At 41.4% G+C, this 25293-nt stretch overlaps 1 protein-coding gene across 2 annotated transcripts in view; it reads left to right on the top strand.

Moving 5' to 3' along the window:
* Positions 1-25293, top strand: part of TRAF3IP1 (TRAF3 interacting protein 1) — an 82134-nt gene that overhangs the window by 19493 nt on the left and 37348 nt on the right. Inside the window, exons 3-8 of one of the 2 annotated variants that reach the window (XM_077448204.1) lie at positions 4199-4360; positions 4980-5123; positions 7683-8225; positions 8608-8670; positions 9627-9702; positions 21174-21194. In XM_077448204.1, the coding sequence (XP_077304330.1) occupies positions 4199-4360; positions 4980-5123; positions 7683-8225; positions 8608-8670; positions 9627-9702; positions 21174-21194 (1009 nt within the window). Of the gene's footprint in view, positions 1-4198; positions 4361-4979; positions 5124-7682; positions 8226-8607; positions 8671-9626; positions 9703-21170; positions 21195-25293 lie in introns of both variants that reach the window. The other variant, XM_077448203.1, reaches the window with a different exon arrangement.

Raw genomic sequence — 25293 nt, 5'->3', positions numbered from 1 at the left:
GATTATAAAATAATTTTAGTCCTGAAGATTACTTAAAACCCCCAACCATTATATATTTTCTGAAAACCGATACAGACTAGAAAATAAATTTGGGGTAGTTCCAAATTTTTATGTTGCATGATATTAGCACAACGGTTTATAAAATGCTAAATTTCTGTGAAAAAAAACAACAACAAAAAAAACACTTAAGTTAATTTTAGGGCACACAAATGCAATAGTTGACCCTTTTACAAAAAAAAAAAAAAAAAAAAAAAGATGAAGTTGCACCAAGTAAATAGATACCCAATATGTCAAGCATTAAAATTGCGTGTACTTGTGAAACAGTGATAAAACGTCAATATCCTATATTTTACGTAGGTGATGCTTTAAAAGCCCCTACAGGTCATCAGTTTAGCGTTACCCATGAGCTCTGGTGCTAAAATTATTGATCTCATTCTGGCATGTGCAGGGACATGTAACGTGTATCACAATTGCTTTTCTTCTTTTATTTAGACACCCCAACGATTGCATTTTTTGTATGTATGCCAGTGTATATGGGGATGGGGAGGCTCAATTTTTCTTTATTTTTTTACTTAGGGGAGCAATAGTCCCCTGTGTGATAGCAGATACATGACAGGTCCTCCTCTTTTTGGGGGGGGGGGGGGGGGTGGCAGTGTGTGCAAGGAGAGGACAGGTGATTAGCAGTATACACAGTGAGGGGGCTCCCTCACTTGCCCATGCTGACTGTCATTGTCAGCTTTTAAATGTAATTGTCGGCTTTTTTTTTTCTGTACTTCATAACGCCGAGAAGTAGCGATCACTTAGTCTGCCACTAAATTAAACAAAGGGCGGGGGGGCAGTCACCCAGTGGCATCACCCTGTGACCCCTGCCCCTTTTGTTTAATTTAGTGGCAGGCCAAATGACAGCTCATTCTCGGTGCTATGAAGTATAGAAAAAACCTGATGATTAGATTTAAAAGCTGACAATGACAGTCTGCATCAACCAGTGAGGGAGGCTGTCTATACAGACTGCCCCCCCCCCCCCCCCCACTGTGTATACGGCTCTTCTCCTCTCCTACTTTCTTCCGCCTTAAACTCCCCCAAATGATAGCTCCAAAATCTAAGGGAAAAAAAAAAGCCGGCAATTACTTTTAAAAGCCGAAAATAACAGCGCCAGCAAGTAAGGGAGCCTGTCTGTACAGACTGCCCCCTCACTGTGTTATACGGCTCTCCTGCCTTTTTCCACCGCAAACCCCCCACAGTGACTGACTGCTCCTAACAACCAATGCAACAATGGACCGGACCCTTCGTCTGCTTACATCCGTTTTTGTCCGATCCATTTTTTAACAGATGAGGAATAGGACTTTCATCCATTCAAAAAATGAACGTTGACAGAAACGGATGAAAACTAATGAAAATAGATGATCATCTGTTGTCATCTGTTTTTTCATAGGAATGCATTGATGTCCATTTTTCATCCGTCTACAGATGGATGAAAAATGGACAAATGGTCTGTATATGTGAAAAGGGCCTGAAAGTGGATGTATACCTGAAAAAAAATGTTTTAATGAAGACTTCTACCTGGTATAGTAGAGGATATCAAGTCATCTGTGCCCAGTCTTGCCATGAAGTGTTAACCAGCTCTGAGCAATCCTTTTTGTCTTTTTTTTTTTTTTTTTTTAATGCTGGCCATACACTATATGAAAAACCTGGTCATTTAGACAGCTTGATAGTTTTTCAGCCAGTTAATGGGATGTTTTTTGAGCCGAAAAAACGAAGGACAAGTTTGGAAATTTTCTGCAGAATGAACGATAAATTGATTGGTTAATGTGTTTCCTGTCCAAACTGTTTGCACTAAGTATATGTAAAAAAACGAACAAAAAATTGATTAATTTATGCCCATTGAACAATTTATCGGTCATTACATGATGGCATTATCGTTTGCTCTCACGGCTGAATGTTCGTTTTTTGAAAATGGGTTTGAACGATTTTTGGTATAGTGTATGGCCAGCATTCGTAAGATAAAGAAAAAAAAAAACAGACAAGTTTGTATCCCCACATACCCCACTGCTGTGACTGACATCTGATTTCTTTATCTCATGCATAGCATTGGAGAGAGAGTGTTAGGATTCCAGCTTCACATCCCTCTTCCTTTCTTCTCCAGCTGTCCCAGGATTGTCTGCTCCACACCTCAGCATGATTGGGCATGCTGAAGTCATGTGGTGTCTTTCCTGAGTTTTGACTGGATGTTACTCAAAACTCAGGAGTAGGAGAGTGTAGAGGTGGGCGGGGGGGGCATCTTGTGATATCACGACTCTGCCCACCGAGCTCCAGTAAAGAGACCCACCCACTGATTCCAGAGTTTTGCAGGGCTCCTACTGCTGAGGGGGTGACATTTACAAGGTAGGGATACATGCATGAGGCTTGCATGTGTATATACATTAATACTGTGGCATTAGTTTATACTGGGTGAGTGGTGGGTTTACATCCACTTTAAAGGGTAACTCCACTTTTGCAGGGGGAACAAATTAGCAAATAAAGAAAAAAAATAATAATGTAGCACATATAATTGCTGAACTAATCCTATTGTAATTGAATGTTATTAAAAATTACCTTTCCTTTTCAATCTGCAGACACTGTAATTTTCTGAGAATGCATTGCTACATGGAGTTGTTTTGTACACAGAGTGTGTACCGACCACTCCCCAGAAACATAATTTCCTGCTTGTGTGATTGGCTCACCAATTTTCCCAGAAGTCTGCCTAAGATACAAGTCAGATTTTAGGCATCCCCTGCAACAAAAATGTCATTTTTGGAGAGATACTTGCAATAGGAGAACGTCTAAAGCAGGGGTCTCAAACTGGTGGCCCTCCAGATGTTGCGAAACTACAAGTCCAATCATGCCATTGCCTTTGGGAGTCTTGCTCTTAACTGTCAGCCTTGCAATGCCTCATGGGACTTGTAGTTTTTCAACAGCTGGAGGGCCACCAGTTTGAGACCTCTGGTCTAAAGGGATGCAGGCCCAGCAAATTTCCTCATTGGTGCCCTGCAGCTGCACACCTGACAGTTAATTATGAAACCACTCCCATTAGACCCAGTCAGTACAGAAATGCACATGAATTTCTTCAGAATAACAAAAGGTAGGAAGCTGCAACAAAGGTTGTTATAATCCTTGCAATGTACATTGATTACCCAGAGGGGAATCTTTTTTCCTCAACAAAAGTGGAATTACGCTTTAAGTGATAATAAAGACTTATTTGTAATTTTTTAAGAAAAAATGTAATGCTTACCTACTCTGTGCAATGGTTTTACACAGAGCAGCCCACATCCTCCTCTTCTCGGGTCCCTCGCCGCGCTCCTGGCCTCTTCTTCTGTTGAGTGCCACAGTTCAGCCCCGCCCACTGTATCTCCTGATTTTCTAACTGACTTTGACAGCAGCGGGAGCCAATGACACTGCTGCTGTGTCTCAGCCAATCAGGAGGGAGAGTCCCGGAGAGGCACTCGTGCACATCGCTGGATCAAGATGGGGCTCAGGTAAGTATTAAAGGGGGCTGCTGCAAACTGAAGGTTTCTTTATCTTAATGCATGGAATGAGTAAAGCGGTTGTAAATTTACATAGATGAAGTGTATTTATAGGTAAGCCTAGAAAAAGGCTTTCCTATAGGTACTGTAAATATCTCCTAAACATACACTGTTTATTAGATATTTACTGTATATGCCCTCTGAAGGAGCGGCCACCCATGCCATTCCTTCAGAGCCTTGTGCGGGAGTGACAGCATGTGGCTGCTGCCAGTCACACAGCCGGAGTCCGCGGACCTGGGAGGAAAACGGGTGAAGATGGATGCAGCCTCCAGTGGTGATTGCGCATTGGTGGAGGGTTTTTGTTTGCAGGTAAGTTTCACATAAGTGAATGTGATGCATACTAGCACATTATGCCTGAGGTTTACTACTACTTTTTTTTTTTTTTTTTTTTTTTTTAAATCTGCTGTTTTGGTCAGCAATTTGCGCCTCATGCATGCAAATACGCGTAAATTCGCACTAATGCTCATATATTGTGCAGAAAGAGAATGCGAGAAAAAGTGTGAACGCGTATGTGTGAAAATGCATGTAAATGCATACAAAAAAAGCCGTCTAAAAAAACAGTAGATGCTAAAAGGAGAGTATCGTGTGCAAGAGACCTTAAACTTAATTTTATTGGTTTGTTTGTTTGTAACCCATAGGAGAAGGATTCCAAAATCAGCTTCTTACAGAAAGCAATCGATGTGGTTGTTTTGGTGACTGGAGAGCCTTTGTCTGTGAAGCCAGCTCGAATTGTGGCGGGACATGAACCAGAAAAGACGAATGAGTTCCTTCAGGCCATAGGGAAATGCTGTTTAAATAAAGTATGTGTCTTATTAAACAAGCTTGTTTTCATATTCGTAATCCAGACTTTAGCTGATATGTTTTCAAGAAGGAAGTGAAGGAAATGTGCATGTATCGGTCATGGCAACCAGCCTCTTATTAGCTTTAAAGTGGTAGTAACCTCTGTACCACCACATGCCTATAATAAGGCTTAGCTGTAGGTACTGTGAATATCTCCTAAACATGTACAGTTTAGGGGATATTCAGAGTGTCTACAGCTGATGACATCACCGGCGCATGCGTGCTGAAGCTCTGGCTTACAGTGCCGGACCTTCAGAGCATGTGCCGGAAAAAACGGTGACTCATGTAGCCGGAGGCCACAAACCCGGAAGCCAGACCGGGGGAAGATCTCAGCCGTAACAATGCATTGCTGGAGCACTTTACAACGCATACTAGCACATTATGACATTGCCTTGCAGGGATTTTTTTTTTTTTTTTTTAATTGCCTGCAATTTACTAACTCTTTAAATCAAAGACCTGCTTGAGAAAAATGGGTGAGAATACAGTTTGTTGGTGACACCTTTTTTCTTTTCTCTTTTTCCTCTTTTTACAAAATGCCCTACTAGGGTTTCCTAATGAAATTCTTAATTTTATATCTAGTTATCCAGTGATGATGCTGTGAAGAGGGTTCTGTCGGGAGAAAAACTGGAATCTAAAGGGAAGCCTCCATCAAACACCAAGTCTCAAGATAAGGAAAACAGAGAAGCAAAAGATGAAGAACGAAGGAGCCAGAGGGATAAAGAGGTAGGCAATGCATACTTGTTGCCCTTGTATCAGGATATAGTCTGGCTAGTATAGCTAGCTTATAGTGTATATACACTACATATAGTGTATACACATCCATGGGAACCTAACAGAAAATAAATAATGGAGCTGCAATTGCTGATATGTTCTAAGATGCAGACAACGGAACTGTCACTCTCACTTCACTGCTTATTGACTTTATACAAACAAGCTGGTGAGATCCAAGATCTGTTTTTCCAGGTCAGTGTCTTACTGACTGGGTAGGCACCAAGTGTGATTGGCAGTTTGGCTCCCAATGCTTGCAAGTAAGGGGAGGGTTTGGAAGAATATATCTTTACTCTCATACACAGAAGAACACAGGATTTTAAAGGAATTGTGTCAAGGGTAGGTGTGGTGGGTAAAGGGTAAAGGTACCATAGATTGCCCAGAATACAACAGGGAGTGGGTTTGAGGGGTTTTATTTGAAGTGTAGCCAGAATTATTTTTGTTTTCGATAGTATGGAAGGGTTAAAACCTGAAGTAGGAGGGGGGTGCCCATCCTAGATGTCATCTGAACATTTGTGATTATTTCTCCACCCCCATCTTCCTAGGGGGGACATGCAGCAGTAAAAACTTAAAAGTTCTATTCTACTCTATTCTATTCAAAACTAATGGAAGACATTTTGCCTTGTTATTTGCATTTTGCTTTATGGTTTGAGAATCAGAAACAAGTTTTGATTGGTTATTTTTAGCATTGTAATATCCAAGAAAAAGAGGGTTTGGGACTTTAAATGAGGTAGATCTAGCATGGCTAAAAGAGGAGTCAATGTAACAAGACATGTTTTATTTATTAAAAAACATGACATGGCAAGATGAGTACAAACATAGTAAATAAGCATAACAATCACATATTTTTGTCCAGATATTCATAAAAAAACAATCATAGAAACTTGGAGTTGACATATTGAGGTATCGGACAATTGTCCATAGTAAAAAAATTGCGTAAAAAGCAGTATGGTGGGTAGTGGATGAAATAAAACCATCTAAAAAGAAAATGGTGCATCAAAATTGGCCCAGCGCATGTTTCGGGGTTTCCTACCACATCATCAGGGGCGAGTGCACCAATGTCTGTGAAAAACATAAACGATAAGGATAGAGAAAAAATTATGAAGGATAGCAAAATGCTGTCTTCAATCAAACACTGAAAAGCATAGGCAGAAAGCCCAGCCAGGTGATTACCTAAAGCTGTGACCAAGAACCATGATCCACAGATCTGTGCAGTATGCTGCTGGAGGTGCTACCAAGAGAGCTAGCAGAGTGAAATGGGGATCCTTATGTGCTCAGCATGACCACATGGGCTCCTCCCAGCGTTACGCTGGCACTGCAAGAAAAGGGGGGAAAAGCCCCCCTGCTGGAGCGATCAAAGTCGCCCATTACATTTAGACACATCTCCCCATGTGCTGGCCATGATTTTATTCCCACTTACGCCAGCAACAGGCTGCCCAGAGAGGGCACCGTGTGCATGGCGCAGGGAAGCGTGGCGCCAATGCGTCATGAGTTTTTCTCCCATCCTTTACATATATAGTCTCCCTCGTGTAACGTTGGACCATATCGTTTATATATGCTTTTTTACAGACATTGGTACACTCGCCCCTGATGTGGTAGGAAACCATGAAATGTGCGTCGGGCCAGTTTTGATGCGCCATTTTCTTTTTAGATGGTTTTATTTCATCCTCTCCCAAGCTACCTGACAATGCTGCTTTTTAAGCGATTCTTTACTATTGACAATTGTCCAATACCTCAATATGTCATCTCCAAGTTTCTATGATTGTTTTTATGGATATCTGGTCAATAATATGTGATTGTTATGCTTGCTTACTATGTATGTACTCATCCTGCCATGTCATGTTTTTTTAATAAATAAAACATGTCTTGTTACATTGACTCATCTTTAGCCATGCTAGATCTACCTCATTTAAAGTCCCAAACCCTGTTTTTCTTGCATATAGATAGGGATGGAGCTGTGTGATCCCACACACCGCATTTAAAGTCCCAACCCCCACCCAACCCTTCTTAGGCTGGATTCACATCTATGCATTTTTAGTGCTTTTTGCAGATTTGCACTACAGAACGTGTTCCATAGGAAACCATGTTAAATGGACTGCAGTGCAAATCTGCAAAAAGCACTAAAAATGCATAGGTGTGAATCCAGCCTTATTGTAACATTGGAATATCAGTCACAGCAGTGATTCTAACAAAACCCTAAAGCTTTTTCCTCCGTTACACTTTTTCGGATCGGAGCGGGTCGGATGTCAGCGGACATGTCACCGCTGACATCCGACGCTCCATAGAGCTCTATGGAGCACCCGTTCAGGTCCGCCTGAAAAACTGACAGGTGGGCCTGAACGGGACGTCAGTGTGAAAGGGGCCTAATTGATAGAACACAAGTGTAAGTTATGAATTTATTGAACTTTTTAAACTCCTTTTGATGTGTGTTTGTTTTTTTTTTTTTTTTGTTTTTTTTATCATAAATGTTGACTGATGAAAGCTAATGCTGTCTTTTTTTTGGGGGGGGTTTAGGACAGGAGGGAGTCTGAAATCAGGGAAAGAAGTGGAAGTAGAGACAGAAAAGACAGACAAATGAAAGATGAGGAAAGAAAACATTCTGAGAGAGAAAAAAAGAAGGAACGGGAAAGAGTGGGAGAGACGGAGAAAGATGGATTGCGAGGAGAGAAAAACGATAGAGAGAAAAACAGAGTAAAAGAACCCCGGTCAGAAACTGACAGAAATAAAGAGAAAGTTAGGGACAGAGAAAGACGAAGTGAAGGGAGCCATGGAAAAGAGAGGGACCGAACAAGAGATAAAGAAAAAGTAAGAGACAGAGGGAGAGAACATGAGACGGAGCGAAACCTGGAAAAAGCGGGAGATCCTGAAGATCGCAGTCGTGAAAGAGACAAAGAACGTGGTGACCGCAACAGGGATGAGAGGACAAGAACGCGTGAACAGGATAAGGAGCGAAGGCGAGAACGGGATTCAGAAAGGAGAAAAGAACGTGTAAGGGATAATGAGCATAAAGCGGATAGAGAAGAAAAACCAGAGGAAGAAATGAGATCAGAACGAAAGGTAATACTACAGGTGAACTGCTGTGCATTGCTAAGCTCTCATCCTGGCATGCATAATGATTTTGGATTATTTGTATAAAACCATAGGCAAATAATATGACTTTCAGGGCTAACTATAATAGGCCTACTTTTAAGTTTTTATTTTATTAAAATGCATATTTCTTTGGTATAGACCAGTTTCTGTGGGTTGCTGCACTAAGCATGGTGTCATTAATAGAATTGTGTATAGTGGTGCATTTGCAAGGTCATCCTCTACATCTACATCACTGTTTGCAGATCAAAGGATTATCAAAAGCTGTCTGTCTTTGTGCAAAATAATATATCCATCATTAGCTCAGCAGGTTATTTTCCACAGTTCTAAGACCTAATTTCTCTTTTAACAGCATAAAACATCAGAGGAGTCTACAAAGAAAATCGCGGACATCTCTGCAAGAGAGGAGAGACAGGTATCAACAAGTTAATAAAACCCATAAAATACAGCGCTATTCTTAAATGTGGTTTGTGTAACAATGAAAATTTGTGACAAAAAATTAGTGAAGATATACAATAAATGCAACAGCAGCTTTAAACGTGAGATACCCACAATTCAAATACAAATTTTTTCCAAAAAAGCTGCGCTATAATGATCCAAAAATACTATGTGAAACAAGTAAATGAATTAAATAAATCAAAAACAACAGTTTGACAAAATATAAACAGAAAATGCATATATGTGTTCAAATGTTAGCCCTTTTCCCCGACAACAGAGATTCTGCTTGTAGTCTCCAACGTGTTTTATCACACCACACCAATAAAGAAAAAGTGTCATCAGAGTTGCAGAGAAAGACTTCCACCACCAACAATACTGCCGCTTACCAGCTAAACTGATCCCATCTCAGAGACCAGATGTCGCCAATATTAAAACACTCCCTCTGAACATGGACTGCATGGAGGATGTATCTCTTTAGGCGCTTAGTTCGAGTAGTTGGTATAATCCTACGGCCACACCGCTCATTGCCCAGCACATACCTGTTTCTGCACTGAAGGGAAGAGCTGCCTATCAACAAGTTAACAATGTTGTACTTCCTGTACCTCATATCATGGCCTTTAAAAGAACATGTTTAGTTTTTACTGATGGAAGTTACAAAATCTCAGTGATACACTAATATTTTCGGTTCTTACCTCTGTATAAGACTGGAAAAAGTGTGGTATTTTTAGTGCAGAAAAATCAATCAAAAGCTTAGCCTAAACTCTGTACCTTACATTGGAAACAGAAAAACTGAAATATGATTTGTTGGAAATGGATCAGTATAGTGCATTTTTTTCATTACAAATTTAATATGGGTGTGTATAATTTATCACATGGGAGTGCATAGTTAAATTGCATATAAACTTTAAAATGTAATTTTTTATTTTTTAACAGTCCGTTTCATCCAAAGCAGCTCGGCCATCTGCCTCAAAACTACGAGAACGAAAGCCAGCCAAACTCGGTGGAGAAGGTGAGAATAAGAGCTTGTTCATATCACGCCCCTTGCAGTTGTGTGTGGTGTAAAAGGGGCACATAGAAAACAGTTGGTTTCTATGTTCCCTGTTCACACCATACATGTGCGGTGGTGTGCAGAAAAATGCAATGTTTTATTTGCATTTACTTAATGCGTTCTGTGCTCTTCTCTGTAGCCCCCAGACCCCGCCTTATACTTCCCTGAGCCCAATCTTGATCCAGTGCTGTGCACTAGAGCAGAGGCTCTCTTGGCTCTCTCCCTCCTCATTGTCTCAGAGACAGCAGTGGGAGGGCCCATAGGTGTGCCCCCATAGAAAGCAGCTTGCTGGTTTTTGGGGAGGCGCGGAGGAGTTGAATTAGTGCCAGAAGTGCTGGTGGGGGGACCTGAAAAGCAGTGGAACAGGGCTGCTCTGTGAAAAACAATTGCACAGTGCAAGTAGGTATGAAAATAAAATATCAGCCTTTACAATCTCTTTAAGGAGCTTGACAGTCTTCATTTTCAGTGCACTGGAACTACTGTGCTGTAAAGCACAGAAGTTTGTCAGCAATGGGATAAATGGTATTAAACCATTAACTGTCATGTGTATATGAACCTTCATTGTTGTCAGCTCATCAGCTGCTAGAGATACTTTAAAATGTTATCCTTCGTGAATCAGAAGGTTATAGCGAACACTGTTGAAAATACATACTTTCCCTGTGTTGTGCAAGTGCATTGTCTGTTCTCTTCATTGACAAAGTAAACCTCACTTGGCCTAAATGTTTCTAAGGTAACAGCAGTGCTTAAAGCGGATTTTCACCAAAAAGGCAAAGCTCCTCTTCTCTGCCTCCCCCCCCCCCCCCCCCCCGGTGCCACGTTTTGGCACCTTTTGGGGGAGAATGTGTACCTGGTTTTGACAGGTACCTGTCCCCACAAGTTTGACCCCCCCCCCCCCCCTTTCCCCAGTGCTGGGCCATTTACAAAGAGCATGCACAGTAGGGAACCGGCTGTGAAGCCTCAAGGCTTCACTACCATTTTTCCTTACAGGCAATGGCTGCAGAACCCGAGAACCGATGGAAACATCGGCTGGGGCACCGACATCACTGGATTCCCGGACAGGTAAGTGTCCTGATAGCGGCTGGACCTCCTCTTTAAGAGCACAGCTGGAAATGCTTCACACCAAGAGCTGCAAACACTTGAAACTGAAATCTGAAACTTGGTGACATGTGGAGCCCCACGCTCTCTCCTAATTTGCTCACTGGCTGCGGAGGGGGAGTCAGGACAGCGAGGCTATCCGTGAACATTGCTGGATTGGAGGGAGCTCAGGTAAAGGCCGGCTGGGTGCACACAGAAGTTGTCTGGGTTTGCCTTCATGCATAGAACACATGAAGGTATAGCCAAACAGGAAGTGGAATGAAATCCTATCAAACTAAGGGAATTCTTTGGGGACCCCCACATCACCAGAACTAGTGTCCTCATTCCCTTCTATTACTTTTCATGGGACAACTAAAAATTTGGGATTTTCTTTTACTTTCAAAGATAATGGTAAACAGGAAGGTTTGTATCTCCTTAACGGGGGCACAGACCGCAATAAAAACTGACAGGTGTTCTAAACCCTCTGCGCTCCATCCAAAACAAAAAAAAAAAAGTTTTGCCTTTTAGTTCTACTGTAAGCTATCTTTCTAAGAAGAAAGGAGATTCCCAGCTCTTCTATTGGATTGGAGTACACGGCCCAGCCTTCGCTTCCCACATGCATGGCCGCCCGCGACCCTGTTGCTGGTTTGCCAGTTTTCATTCCTTGGACCACTTTTGGTAGGTCCTGATCACTGCAGAGAGAGAACATCCCAGAAGAGCTACAGTTTGAGATGCTCTGACCCAGGCATCTAGCTATTACAAAGTCACTCAGATCCTTACACATGGCCGTGTTTTTCTGCTTTTAACACATCAACTTCAAGGACATGTTCACTTGCCACCCACATTCAGATGCCATTGTAATGAGATAATCAATGTTATTCACCTGTCATTGGTCGCATTCTGTCAGTGGTAATGTTATGGCTAATCGGTGAATAGGTTAATGTTCTGAGCCAGATTCAGGAACTGTGCCGTTTAAATACTGCATAATAATATATCATAGACAAGGAATTTAGGAACTTCTGCAATTTGTCTTTTGTCTATGACTTCAGCATTATCTCTTTTTACTAAAGTGCAGAACTTCACGTTTCTATTAAGAAACCCTCATTATTTTGCATCATACCTGTTGATTATTTTGCCATCTTCCTGAGTGCTCTTGTAAATGGTGATTTAGTAATAGCTTTATAGGTGCTACTCCCTTTAAAGGCCAGTTCACACCACATGCAGTCCAGTGTATTTTTTTTTTTTCTGCATCAAAAACGCATAGAAAGTAGGTTGTATGGTTTTCAGTGGCATAGTTCACACCAGTGCTTGTAGTTCGTGTGTTTCAGTTCCAGAAAAAAAAGTAGAACATACTGCATTTTTCCTGCACTGGACTGTACTAGAACGCTGTAAAAAGCATCAAAAACTCACGGGAACGCACCAAAAACACACAGGAGCACCCATGTTCTTATTTTAGGTTTAAGGGAATAAAAGGGGGGAAAATGCACTGGACTGCATCCAGACTGCGTTTCTATGGTGTGAATTGGCCCTAACAGTCACTGTTCTGCTTCCCCTGAGCACTAAGGCATGAGAGAGAAACAAATTACACACAGCTGTCATGCTCAAGAACCTCTAGCAGCATGTTCATTGTTCAGGTTTTTTCTGGCAGGTCTGTGAATGCATTTTCATAGATCATTTTAGATATATGAGAAACGCAACATTTTTAAGTTCCCGGATGTAAATTTTTGAGTCCTGCTGTAGTGCCTACCTTGAGAAGTATAGAATAGGCAATTCTGCGTATCTACGCAAGTGGAATGTATTTACAATACTAAAACACAGAGGCATCATGTGTAGCAGCTATTTTATTGTTATTCTGGTACAAATTCTCAAACATGCTAAGATTTAATTTGCTGTTAAATTATTTTGTTTTCCTATGTTTTGCTTGCTTTTCTTTCCCGTTTTTAAAGAGGAAGTAAACTCCCACTCTGATGCTTCTCTTCATTTAGTCTATTATAATAAGTAATTATCAGACTATAGCCACTGTAATCCAGGCCAAATCGCATATTACTTACTGATCCGCGCTATTGCCAAATGACGGCATTAGCGCAGACCTACTCTGTGATCGGCGAGTCCATGAGACTCGCCTGATTACCGATCCGTGCAAGGGGTCGATCCCGACCCCTTATCACGTGATCAGCTGTCAGCCAATGACAGCTGATCAGGTGATAGAATGGAGCCGGTAATCGGCTAGTATTCCTCCTCGCGCTGACAGCGCAAGGAGAAAAAAAAAGCCGATCGCCGGCGGCCGTGATCGGGACATCAATTCAAGCGACCATCTGCCTCCTGCCAGTGCCCACCTGCCCCCCGCAGTGCCATCCTGAATAAAAGTGCCCCCCCGTCAGTGCCACCCAGCAGTGCCCATAGTGCCACCCAGCAGTGCCCATAGTGCCACCCAGCAGTGCCCACAGTGCCACCCACAGTGCCCACAATCTGCCTCAAAGGTGCTTCACCCCAGTGCCGCCCATCAGTGCCCAGCAGTGCCACCTATCAGAGCCACCCATCAGTGCCACCTATCAGTGCCCATCAGTGCCACCTATCAGTGCCCATCAGTCCCATCTATCAGTGGTGCCTATCCGTGCCACCCATCCGTGCCACCCATCCGTGCCGCCCATCCGTGCCATCTTATCTGTGCCCATCTGTGCCCATCGGTGCCGCCTTATCTGTGCCTATTAGTGCCGCCTTAACTATGCCTATCAGTGCCCACCAGTGCAGCCTATCAGTGCCCACCAGTGCAGCCTATCAGTGCCGCCTAATCAGCGCACTTCAATGAAGAAGAAAAATTACCCGTTTGCAAAATTTTAGAACAAACTATTAAAACATTATTTATTTTTTTTTGCATCTTTTTTTGTTTGTTTAGCAAAAAATAAAACTCCCAGCTGTAACTAAATACCACCAAAAGAAAGCTCTATTTGTGGGAAAAAAAATGATAAAAAATTTCATTTGGGTACAGTGTTGTATGCCCGCGCAATTGTCATTCAAAGTGCATCAGCGCTGAAAGCTGAAAATTGGTCTGGGACTGAGGGGGGTTTAAGTGCCCAGTAAGCAAGTGGTTAAAGAAACTTTAAAAAACTTGTTTCCAGGGGTTAGGCAGCACCATCTTTAGTATTGTTTTCACAGTGGAGTGTATTTCCGCCCTTACATTGAGCACTTCCTGTACTGTTAACCAAGCCTCCTTCTCAATCCAACGTTTCTATGACAACCCTGCTTCCCTGTTCATAGCTTACTTGTTTTATTTCATAGTATTTACTTGTGCTGGTGTCTAATGTTTCTCTCTGTCAGTCTTATCAGCTTCAGCAATAATACAGAAATTGAAAAAGTTTAGGGCGGCACAGTGGTGCAGTGGGTAGCACTCTCGCCTAGCAGTAAAAAGGGTTGCTGGTTCAAATCCCAAGCACAACACTACCTGCCTGAAGTTTGCTCCAGAACGTTCTCCCAGTGCGGGTTTCCTCCAGGTACTCCGGTTTCCTCCCACACTCCAAAGACATGCTGGTTGGTTAATTGGCTTCTGTCTAAATTGGCCCTAGTATATGAGCAGGGAACTTGGATTGTGGGCTCCTTGAGGGTAGGGTGAGTGTGCAATGTACAGGGATAGGGACGATTGTATACACTCACTCAGGTTGAACTGGATGGACTGGTGTCTTTATTCAACCTTACTAACTATGTAACTATCTATGTACAAGGCCTACAAAATACAGTAATTGTGCTGTTCAGGCTGCTCTAAACTGATGCTTGAAAGTAAACCCCTTGTGTTTCTTTGACTGAGCAAGAATCTTTATAATAGACATGTTCTTGTATTTACAATCTATGTGGCATCTGCCGCTGTCGTTCTGTCTTTAGAAGAGGGCACATGTCTCCATGCTTCATGAGGAGATTAAAGAGATTAATTCCCAAAGCAAAAGAGAAGCTTAGGGAAAGCGGTAGTGCTGAACACATAGGTAATGGCAACTTGTATACATGAATAAAAAAGACAATACTATCGGATTGGATTTTTTTTTTTTTTATTATGTCTTTGAGTGTCCCCACTTTCAAAATCTAAGGATTCTTTTGTGATAGTCAAATTGCAAAATCTAATTGTTAAAATCACTTGGTCCATAGTAGCAGCGGTCCAGATAAATAACGTTTTTAATAACCGATGACTGAACACTTACTTCAGATCCTAGTTCCTAGATCCTAGCTCTTAAAAGAGAACTGAAAAATGTTTGAATATTTTTTTTTTTTTTCAGAATCACACTTGCCTAGATGAATGCAGTCCAATGCTGCATCCGTCCCCCGCCAACTCTAGGACTGGGAACCGATCAATCAAATACTGTCAATCGCTCGGTTCTCAGGGCTTCATGAGCATAGAGCTGATGATTGTCACTCACCACTGTCTGCACTGCTCCTCCCAATTCACTGGAGCACTGGGCTTTTGAGGGGGTGGGAGTGGTCTCAGCGGCTCACTAAGAGGCTGAGCCCAGGTGCCCATCCAGGTATGTGGACAGATCCCGACTTCATTGTCACAATCTTGCCCAAGCCTGGTCCAGCGCTGTGACGTAAGCAGGCTTCAGCCCACTGTCTGCTGAAAATGGGTTACAGGAGTGCAGAATGATCTGCACTCCTGTAATCCGCAGGAGGAGTACAGCCAAACAAGCTTTGGCTGTACTTCTCCTTTTAACCAGTTTCGGACCGCATATATACTTTTGGCAGGGCAGCCCGGCTGAGCAAAATCACCTACAGGTACGTACACAAGATCCAGGGGGAGCGCTCGCTGCCAGAGTGCCGCTCCCACTGTGATTGGCTACCTGTAGCAAATTGGCTGGTCCGGCGGCCGCAATGGCCGCCTAGACCCACCGATCTTTCAGAAGAAAGAAAGAACTGCAGTTTGCCTATGTAAACAAGGCAGACCGCTGTTCTGTCAGAGTGTAAAAGAGTGTTCTTGTGTTTTCAGCTAAGCTGAAACACGAATCTCTTTTACTCAAGTGCATCTGTCCCCCACATGATTGGAAATCACTCCCTAGGACACATTTAACCCCTTGATCGCCCCTGGTATTAACCCCTTCCCTGCCAGTGTCATTTATACAGTGAGAGTTCTTTTTATTTATTTTTTTAGCACTGATTACTGTCAGTGGTCCCAAAAAAGTGTCAGTATCAGATTTGTCCTCCGCAGTGTCGCAGTCCTGCTAAAAATCGCTGATCCCCCATCATTACTAGTAAAAACAATCATTTAAAAAAAAGTCTATAAATCTATCCCATAGTTTGTAGACACTATAACTTTTGCACAAACCAATCAATATATGCTTATTGGGATTTTTTTTTTTTTTACCAAAAATATGTAGCAGAATACATATTGGCCTAAATTGATAAAGAAATTCAATTTTTTTTACATTATTTTTATTGGGAATGTTTTATAGCAGAAAGTAAAAAAAATTGCTTTGTTTATAGCGTAAAAATAACCGCAGAGGTGATCATATACCACCAAAATAAAGCTCTATTTGTGAGAACAAAAGGACATAATTTTTTATTTTATTTGGGTACAGTGGCGCAGGTCTGCGCAATTGTCAGTTAAAGCAACGCAGTGCAGTATTGCAAAAAATACCCTGGTCAGGAAGGGGGTAAAACCTTCTGGAGCTGAAGTGGTTAAAATTAGTATCTGTATACATTCAGCAGCTCTAACAGCAGTTTTTATCAGCTTTCATTCAGTGACACAGCTACAGGGATACCAAGTATTATTGTTACTTTTATATAAACTGTTTCATTTATCTACAGATTCTGTCAGTTAGGGCCCATTATACACGCAGGGCCACCCAAGAGCTGAGCATCTTTTCTGGCATTTTAGTGTCTCTAGGAGAGACAGGTGAGGCACCCCACCCCGGTACAGGCAGCTTGTCATAGTGTTACCAGCACTTAGGGCCTTGTGCATTCAGGAACACACAAGACCTGAAAAATAAAGACCACTAAGGCCTCATGTACACTGCTGCTGGTAAATGGATGTTCAGTCAGTTGGCTGCTTTTTTCAGCTGCCCCTGAATCATCCAATGTTATCTTATGTGTACCTGTACACAGGTTAGTTTAATTTTGTTTTTAGGCAGTTGAGTTTAGAAGCCTTTTTTGGAAAGCAAAAAAATGAGTTCAGACTCTGAGTTTAGAGGCATCTCAAGCGCCAAATGCTTTTAAGCGCGGTAACTCGCGTTAAGCCACGTTTTTGTTTACATGCTTTTTTCATTTTTGGATATCTTGACAATTTAATTTTATTTTTTTATTTTTTTTGTTAAGCACTTGTAAACGCAAACGCGGCAAAACTGATGTTTTGGGTTACTAGCTGTCAAGTTAAATCGTTCAGGAGAGGTTGTAAAAACGTCCCGTGTACATTAAGCCTAAAACATCAGAAGGGATACACTGCTCCTAGATGGCCTCATGTACACGGGGCCTAAACCAACCTGACAATTGGGGGGGGAAAAGTGTGTTTTTTTTTTTTTTTTTTTTTTTTTTTTATTTAGTTTCTATTCATTCACCATTAGTTTACCCCAATCAGCTCTAACCCATTTTCCTTTTTTTCAATAATTTTTTTTGTTTGTTCTTTTTTATTTTGTTTATTTCTATTTTATTAAATATCTTTGTGCTTTGTTTGTTTGAAACCACATAAAATAATAAAAAAAAAAAAAAAACACATTTCATTTGTTAATAATGTTGCAATGAAAAACTTAAATAATAACAAATAAAGTATGTGAACTATGAAAGTAATCCAAGTGGCTCAATGACGAAAATAAACTAATAATATTGGTGCAAAATAATACATAAAACATATAATAGAAAAAAAAATTTTTTAATTACAAAAGGTGAATAATGTTGTCCAAAAATCCAATTGATTCCAAAATAACAATATTAAATGTTCCACCAGGTGATAAGTCAAACGGTATTCAAAAAGAGGGTCCTTAGCGCTCTATTCAGTAGTGACATAACACTGTAGCACCCAAGAAGTAAGTGAGATGGTATGACAGACAGGTCCTCCGCCACCGAAAATGCTGCTGCTTACCAGATTATGGAGATCTCAAAAGCCTGTGGCTCTTTCCCCAGCCTCGGGTCTCTGTGTAAGAGTGGCAGAATGGTCCCTGCTATTCCCCATGTAAAAAGCCTCCATAGTGTAACTCTTTAAAACATTTATTAAACATCAAGGTAGTGCACTTACAGAATGTAGTAGATTATAAAAGCGTCTCGGATAATTCAAGCCGGCCAGCTCACAAACGCTGCCCGTAGCTTCCGGGACTAGCGTGGTATGTGGTGACGTCAGCGCCCATTTATTTTTATTTTTTTGTATATTGTGTGTCTTACATTTTTAGTTGCAGCAGTTTTACTTGCATTATCTTGATTAGTGACACTTTAAGCCCTTGTACACACGGTCGGACATTCCGACAAACAAATTCGTCAGAATTTGTCCGAAACTGTTGCATACACACAGTCGGACAAAGTTGTCAGAAAATCCGATCGTACTTAAAGTGATGACTTTATTTTGTTAGGACGGGACTACGTTCAGGCTAGTAGCCAATAGCTTTGGTCTAGGAATTTGATCTGAGCATGTGTGGCACTTTGTCCGATCGGAATTCTCTACACATGATCGGACAAAGTCCGATCGGATCATGTTATCGGAAAATTTTTATTGCCCAGCTGGAAAACTTGGTCCGTCGGATACTCCGACGGAAACAGTCTGATGGAGCCCACACACTGTCGGATTATCCGACAACGCGGTCCTATCTGAATGTCTGACCGTGTGTACAAGGGCTTAGAGTGATATTGGGACAGCGTGGTATTACACATATTTATTTTTATTTTTTTAATAATGTTGCAATGCTTTTTATCAGAATTTTAGTTTCAGTTTTGTTTTAAACAGGACTATTCTTAGATATAGATTTTAAACTAATGCTGTCTTTTTTTTTTTTTTTCTTCTGTGTTTATACAGACAATATCACGACAGGAAAGCCATGTTTGTCCTTAAGAACACAATATACAGTTGTACTCATAAGTTTGCATACACTGGCAGAATGTTAGTGTTTGGCTGAAGCCATTTATTATTAATCAATTGTTTACTCTTTTTAAATCATAATGGCAACAGAAACTACCCAAATGTCCCTAATCAAAAGTTTACATACCCTGGTGAAATTGACACAAAGGGGGTTTGAAAGGCTATTAAAGGTAACCATCCTCACCTGTGATCTGTTTGCTTGTAATTAGTGTGTGTGTATAAAAGGTCAATGAGTTTTTGGACTTCTGACAGACCCTTGCATCTTTCATCCAGTGCTGCACTGACGTTTCTGGATTCTAAGTCATGGGGAAATCAAAAGAATTGTCAAAGGATCTGCCGGAGAAGGTAGTTGTACTGTATAAAACAGGTAAACGATATAAAAAGATATATAGAATTGAGAATGCCAATCGTGTGTGTTCAAACTCTAATCAAGATGTGGAAAATTAGGGGTTCTGTTGAAACTAAACCACGATCAGGTAGACCAACTAAAATTTCAGCCACAACTGCCAGGAAAATTGTTCAGGATGCAAAGAAAAACCCACAAATAACTTCAGGTGAAATGCAGGACTCTCTGAAAACATGTAGTGTGGCTGTTTCAGGATGTACAATAAGCAAGCACTTGAAGAAAGATGGGCTGCATGGTTGAGTCGCCAGAAGAAAGCCATTACTACGCAAATGCCACAAAGTATCCCGCTTACAATACGCCAAACAGCACAGAGACAAGCCTGAAACCTGGCACAAAGTCATTTGGAGTGATGAGACCAAAATGTAGCTTTTTGGCCACAACCATAAACGCTACATTTGGAGAGGAGTGAATTGTTGGCAAGATGAATGCAGTATGTTATCAAAAAATACTGGAACATTTGCATTCATCAGCCAGGAAGCTGCGCATGGGTTGTACTTGGACATTCTAACATGACAATGATCCAAAACACAAGTCGACCTGTCATTGACTACAGCAGAATAAATTGAAGGTTCTGGAGCGGCCATCTCAGTCTCCTGACCTCAATATCATCGAGCCATTCGGGGGAGATCTCAAATGTGCAGTTCACGCAGGACAGCCCAAGACTTTACAGGAACTGGAGGCTTTTTGCCAAGAGGAATGGGCAGCTTTACCATCTGAGAAGATAAAGAGCCTCATCCAAAATACCACAAAAGACTTCAAGCTGTCATTGATGTTAAAGGGAGCAATACACGTTATTAAGAACCGGGGTATGTAAACTTTTGAGCAGGGTAATTTGTGTAGTTTCTGTTGTGATTTACGATTTAAAGAGTAAACACATTTGATTGCTAATAAATGGCTTCAGCCAAACACTAACCACGAGTGAAAGAAAAGATTTTGTGTTATTCATATTCTTAGAAAAATGGCCAAGAAATCATAAATTCTGCCAGGTTATGTAAACTTATGAGCCCAACTGTGTTTATGTATTAATTTAGCAATTATCTTAAATAATTATAAAAGTTAACAGAAATGTAAAAATCACTATATTTCTTAGTGGCGTGTGTATAGGTGCAAGAGGTTAAGTTGTTAAGGCCCCTTTCACACTTGTGCGACTTGTCCAACGACTTGGGACTGCAAAGTCGCATGACAGGTTGTACTCCATGATTTTCGATGAGTACCATTCATGTGTGTGCGACTTCTAAGTAGTTCCTGCACTACTTTGTCCCTACTTCAGAGGCGACTTGAGGTCCCTAGACCTCAACATTACGCAGGCATTGCTTCAAGTCATGGCCAAATCGCCCAACTTTCAGGTCGCACAAGTGTGAAAGGGCCTAGAGTATAACTAAAGGCCAAACTTTTTTTTTTTTTGTTTTGTTTTTTAGCTTTGGATAGAGTGGTGAGAGATTAAAACCACTGTCATATTTTTTTTATTTTTTTTTTATTGTCTGTGTCCCCGTCAGGGAGATGCAGTCTCTCAAATTTTTCTGATCATCTGTTTCACCAAGAATAAAATTGAGGATAAATTCGACATTTTTGAATTGCCCCCAGAAGAAACATGGAGTGAAAATGTTTTAATAGGGATACTTGTTTCTGTGCCAACTGAAACATTTTTTTCTTTTATTGGAGTTTATTGGAACAGCTTTGTTATTTGTTCCCCAAATTTGCAAAATGTAAAAAAAAAAAAACTGATATATTTAGCATTTTGTTCCTGTGGAAACTAGGGTTTTTGTCTGGTTGTTTTAAACAGCATTCAGCATTGTTCTAATAATTGTGATCCTTTATCTTTACTGACAGCATATTATGCATATGAGATGCTTCCCAGACTTATTGCAAATTGAGGTGTGCATTGTTCTAATGTTTGCTCTTTTTGCCTTGCAGCAGCAGATTCTGCTAGTGATGGTGGTAAGAAGATTCATTACTATGCTATTTATTAAACTATCAATTAATCATTTGTAAAAAGTTGTTTTTTCATTTTGTATATTTCATGGAGATCTTTAAACTGACCTTGTCACTTTGTTTATTCAGGGCAGTGATAGGATCTTTCTTTTTAAAGCCAATACCCAAGTATACTCACCTTTTCAGCCTTCCCCGCTGCTCCTTCTTCTGCAACAACCACTGCAAAATATCAGGTGCTTCTGGGTATGTGGTCACATGTGGTGATGGTGATAACCTTGCTTCTTGTAAGTATCGACACCAGGTATTTTGCGACAAGTGCAGCAGAGGAAAGAGTGGTAAGGCAATGCTGTGAAGGTGAGTATAACAGGCTCTGGTGTGGGCTTTAAATTTATTATTGAGCAAAGCGACTATGTCTCTTTTAACTAGCTAGTTGTATGCAGTAAGCTGTTAATGCCATTCAGTAATCATTGTCCCTATGTTGAAATCAGAAAACTAGGGTCACACCAATACCCTTTTTTTTTTAATCGGCAAGTACCGATACTTATGGTCAAGTACTTGCTGATACTTTGGTGTGCAATTTGAGCCCATACAAAATGATTGGACTCAAATTCCACTGGAAAGAATCACATGCGACTTGAACAGGAATGGGGTGAGATTCCTGTCTGAATCGCATAAGGTTTCCCCACCGCTCCTGTGTGAAACCAGGCATGTCATAGTGATTTCAGCCTGGGTTCACACAGAATCAATGTGGGAAAACGCATTTGATTCAGACAGGAATTACACCGCATTCCTGTTTAAATTGCATGCAAATCTTTTCAGTATGATATGGGCGCAACTGGCACCACAAAGTATCAGTTTCAGGTATCGGAGCATACTTGTGAAAATACTTGATATTGGTACTGGTATTGGTGCATCCTTACAGAAAACCCATCTTAAATTTTAAATTGCTGTGATCCATCGTAGCCAAAACAAGCAGGTCTTTCCTCTAGAAAGGATTACCCTCTTGTCTGTCATTATATGCTGTCTCCTTCCATGAGACATACATATCTATGCATGAGAGGAGGGGTATTAATAATCTTTCTACATAATCGGGGCTATGCAAAGCAAATGTACAGCAAAACCGAAGTGAACAGCATCACGGGATTATTGTTTGTAACTCTTAAAACCTGATAATTAGGAGCCATATTTTTTTTATTTTTATTTTTATTTTTATTTTTTTACACAGTGTACGCAACTAGTAGTCTTTGTTTACTGTATGTACAGTGCACTGTACAGCGCTTCACTTTTTCCACATTTTGTTATGTTACAGCCTTATTCCAAAATTGATTAAATTCATTATTTTCCCTATAAATTCTACAAACAATACCCCATAATGACAACGTGAAAAGTTTTTGGAAATCTTTGCAAATTTTATTAAAGGTAAAAAACGAATGTATGTAAGTATTCACAGCCTTTGCCATAAGACCCCTTTCACACCAAGGGCGTTTTGCAGGCGCTATAGCGTTACACATAGCGCCTGCAATCCGCCCTCAAACTGCTGCACCATTGTCTCCAGTGTGAAAGCCCAAGGGCTTTCACACCGGAGCAGGGCGCTGGCAGTACGTCAGGAGCTTCTTTGGAGCGGTGTGTTTACAGCTCCTCCACTACTGCTCCCCATTGAAATCAATGGGGCAGCGCTGCAATACCACTGGCAAAACACCGCTATTGCGGGCGTTTTAAACCCTTTCTCGGCCGCTAGCAGGGGGTAAAAGCGCCCCGCTAGCAGCCGAAATGCGCCGTAAAACGCCACTAAAAATAGCGCTGTTTTACCGCCGATGCTATGGGTGCGGCAGCGTGAAAGCCGCCTTACATTTAAAATTGAGCTCAGGTGCATACTGTTTTCACTGATCATCCCTGAGATGTTTCTACAACTTCGAGTCCACCTGTGGAATTCAGTTGATTGAACATTGAACATGATTTAGAAAGGCACACACCTGTCTATATAAGGTCCCACAGTTAACCGTGCATGTCAGGTACAAACCAAGCCATGAAGCCAAGGAATTGTTTGTAGACCTCCGAGACAGGATTGTGTCAAGGCACAGATCTGGGGAAGGGTACAGAAAAATTTCTGCAGCATTGAAGGTCCCAATCAGCACAGTGACCTCAATCATCCGCAAATGGAACCACCAGGACTCTTCCTAGAGCGGGCCACCTGGCCAAACTGAGCGATCTGGGCAAAGAGCCTTAGTCAGGGAGGTGACCAAGAACCAATAGTCACTCTGACATTGCTCTAGTGTTTCTCTGTGGAGAGAGGAGGACCTTTTCAGAAGAACCATCTCTGCAGCCCTCCACCAATCAGGCCTGAAACATGTTTATATCTGTTATCTGTCACTGTGTCTTTTTATGGAGAATCAAAACATTTTGAAGATTTTAAAGAGCAAGCAAGGAGTTGCGGACCACCTTTTCTCATGATTGCTAGTACAGCTGTGGGTCTGCCTTTCCGCACCCAGGTAGCTCTGAATTTTTTTTTTCGAATCTTATTGGGTAGTAGCCCCTTACCTCTGCTCTATTTTATGGACTGTGTGATAGAGTAACCACTCCTTAGTAAAAGATACATGACAGCCTGCCTGGAGTTTGCCAAAAGGTACCTAAATGACTCTTTGCCCTTGTACACACGGTCGGAGATTCCGACAACCAAATCCGTAGGATTTTGTCCGAAACTGTTGCATACACACGGTCGGACAAAGTTGTCGGAAAATCTGACGTGATTACGTTATTTCGTTACGACGGGACTACGTTCACGCTAATAGCCAATAGCTTTGGTGTAGGAATTTGATCTGAGCATGCGTGGCACTTTGTCCGATCGAAATTCTCTACACATGATCGGAGTATGTCCGATCAGAGCATTTTGTCGGAAAATTTTACCAACAAGTTGGAAAACTTGGTCCGTCGGATACTCCGACGGAAACAGTCCGATGTAGACCACACACAGTCGGAATATCCGACAAAACGGTCCGATCTGACACATTCCGTCTGAATCTCAGACTGTGTGTACAAGGGCTAAGACCATGAGAAACAAAAATGTACATACATTCTTGGATGAAAACCTGCTCCAGAGTGCTCTGGACCTCAGACTTGGGTGAAGGTTCATCTTTCAACAGGACAACGAACCCTAAGCACACAACCAATATAACAAAGAAGTGGCTACGGGACAACTCCTGTTAATGTCCTTGTGCGGCCCAGCCAGAGCCAGATTGAAAATCTCTAGAGAGATCTGAGAATGTCTGTGCGCCAACGCAGCTTGAGAGTTCCTGCAAAGTAGAATGGGAGAAACTGCCCAAAAATAGGTGTGCCAAGCTTGTAGCATCATACTCAAAAAGACTTGATGCTGCAATTGGTGCCAAAGATGCGTCAACAAAGTATTGAGCAAAGGCTGTGAATACTTATGTACGTGTGATTTTTATTTTTTATTTTTTTTATTTATATCTTTAAAGCAAAAAATCCCCCATTAGTACACCCCCCTACAAAACACTAAACAGTTATTGCATTTTGTTAATTTCCTTACCATTGAAGAGAAAAGTCCAATTGAATTTTCAGGAAATCAGCTCTTTAATTCAAAAACATGCTGCATTTTATCTGCCAGGGAGGATCTGTTAGAACGGTGATTACATCATATCCTCTCCTCTGTCTCTACACTATAATCAATGTGAGAGGGTACACTAGGCCTGTACATGTAAATGTGAATTAGCCCACTTCAACATAAATCGCACCCCTCGTTGTGCAGGAAACCAGCCATACCACTCAGTAACACATAGCATGCTTCTGCTCTCCCCACTCCAGCCACAAGGAGATACATTTATTGCCCTTACTTGTTTTATGTAATCATTAATGAACTGTAGACACGTGCCCATTGTTATATATTATACACACTGTACGCTGCTGTAATTCAGTATTAGAAATATTCCTCCTCCTGCAGCTTTGAGATCTTTGTAACAGCAATCGGTGCTTGTATGGTGTATATGAGAACATCCTTAGCCATACCACAGAGCCGGGACATGATGCTTTACCATCAACACGTGGCACAAGTAAATGTCGGCGTGAGAAAAAAACAAAAAAGTGCAGCGCT

This window comes from Lithobates pipiens, unplaced genomic scaffold, assembly GCF_037356315.1.
Source record: "Lithobates pipiens isolate NorthernLeopardFrog02 unplaced genomic scaffold, aLitPip1_a1.2 Scaffold_22, whole genome shotgun sequence".
NCBI classification, from domain to species: domain Eukaryota; kingdom Metazoa; phylum Chordata; class Amphibia; order Anura; family Ranidae; genus Lithobates; species Lithobates pipiens.
The sequence above is the reverse complement of the archived record's forward strand: the minus strand, read 5'-3'. Positions and strand labels throughout refer to the sequence as shown.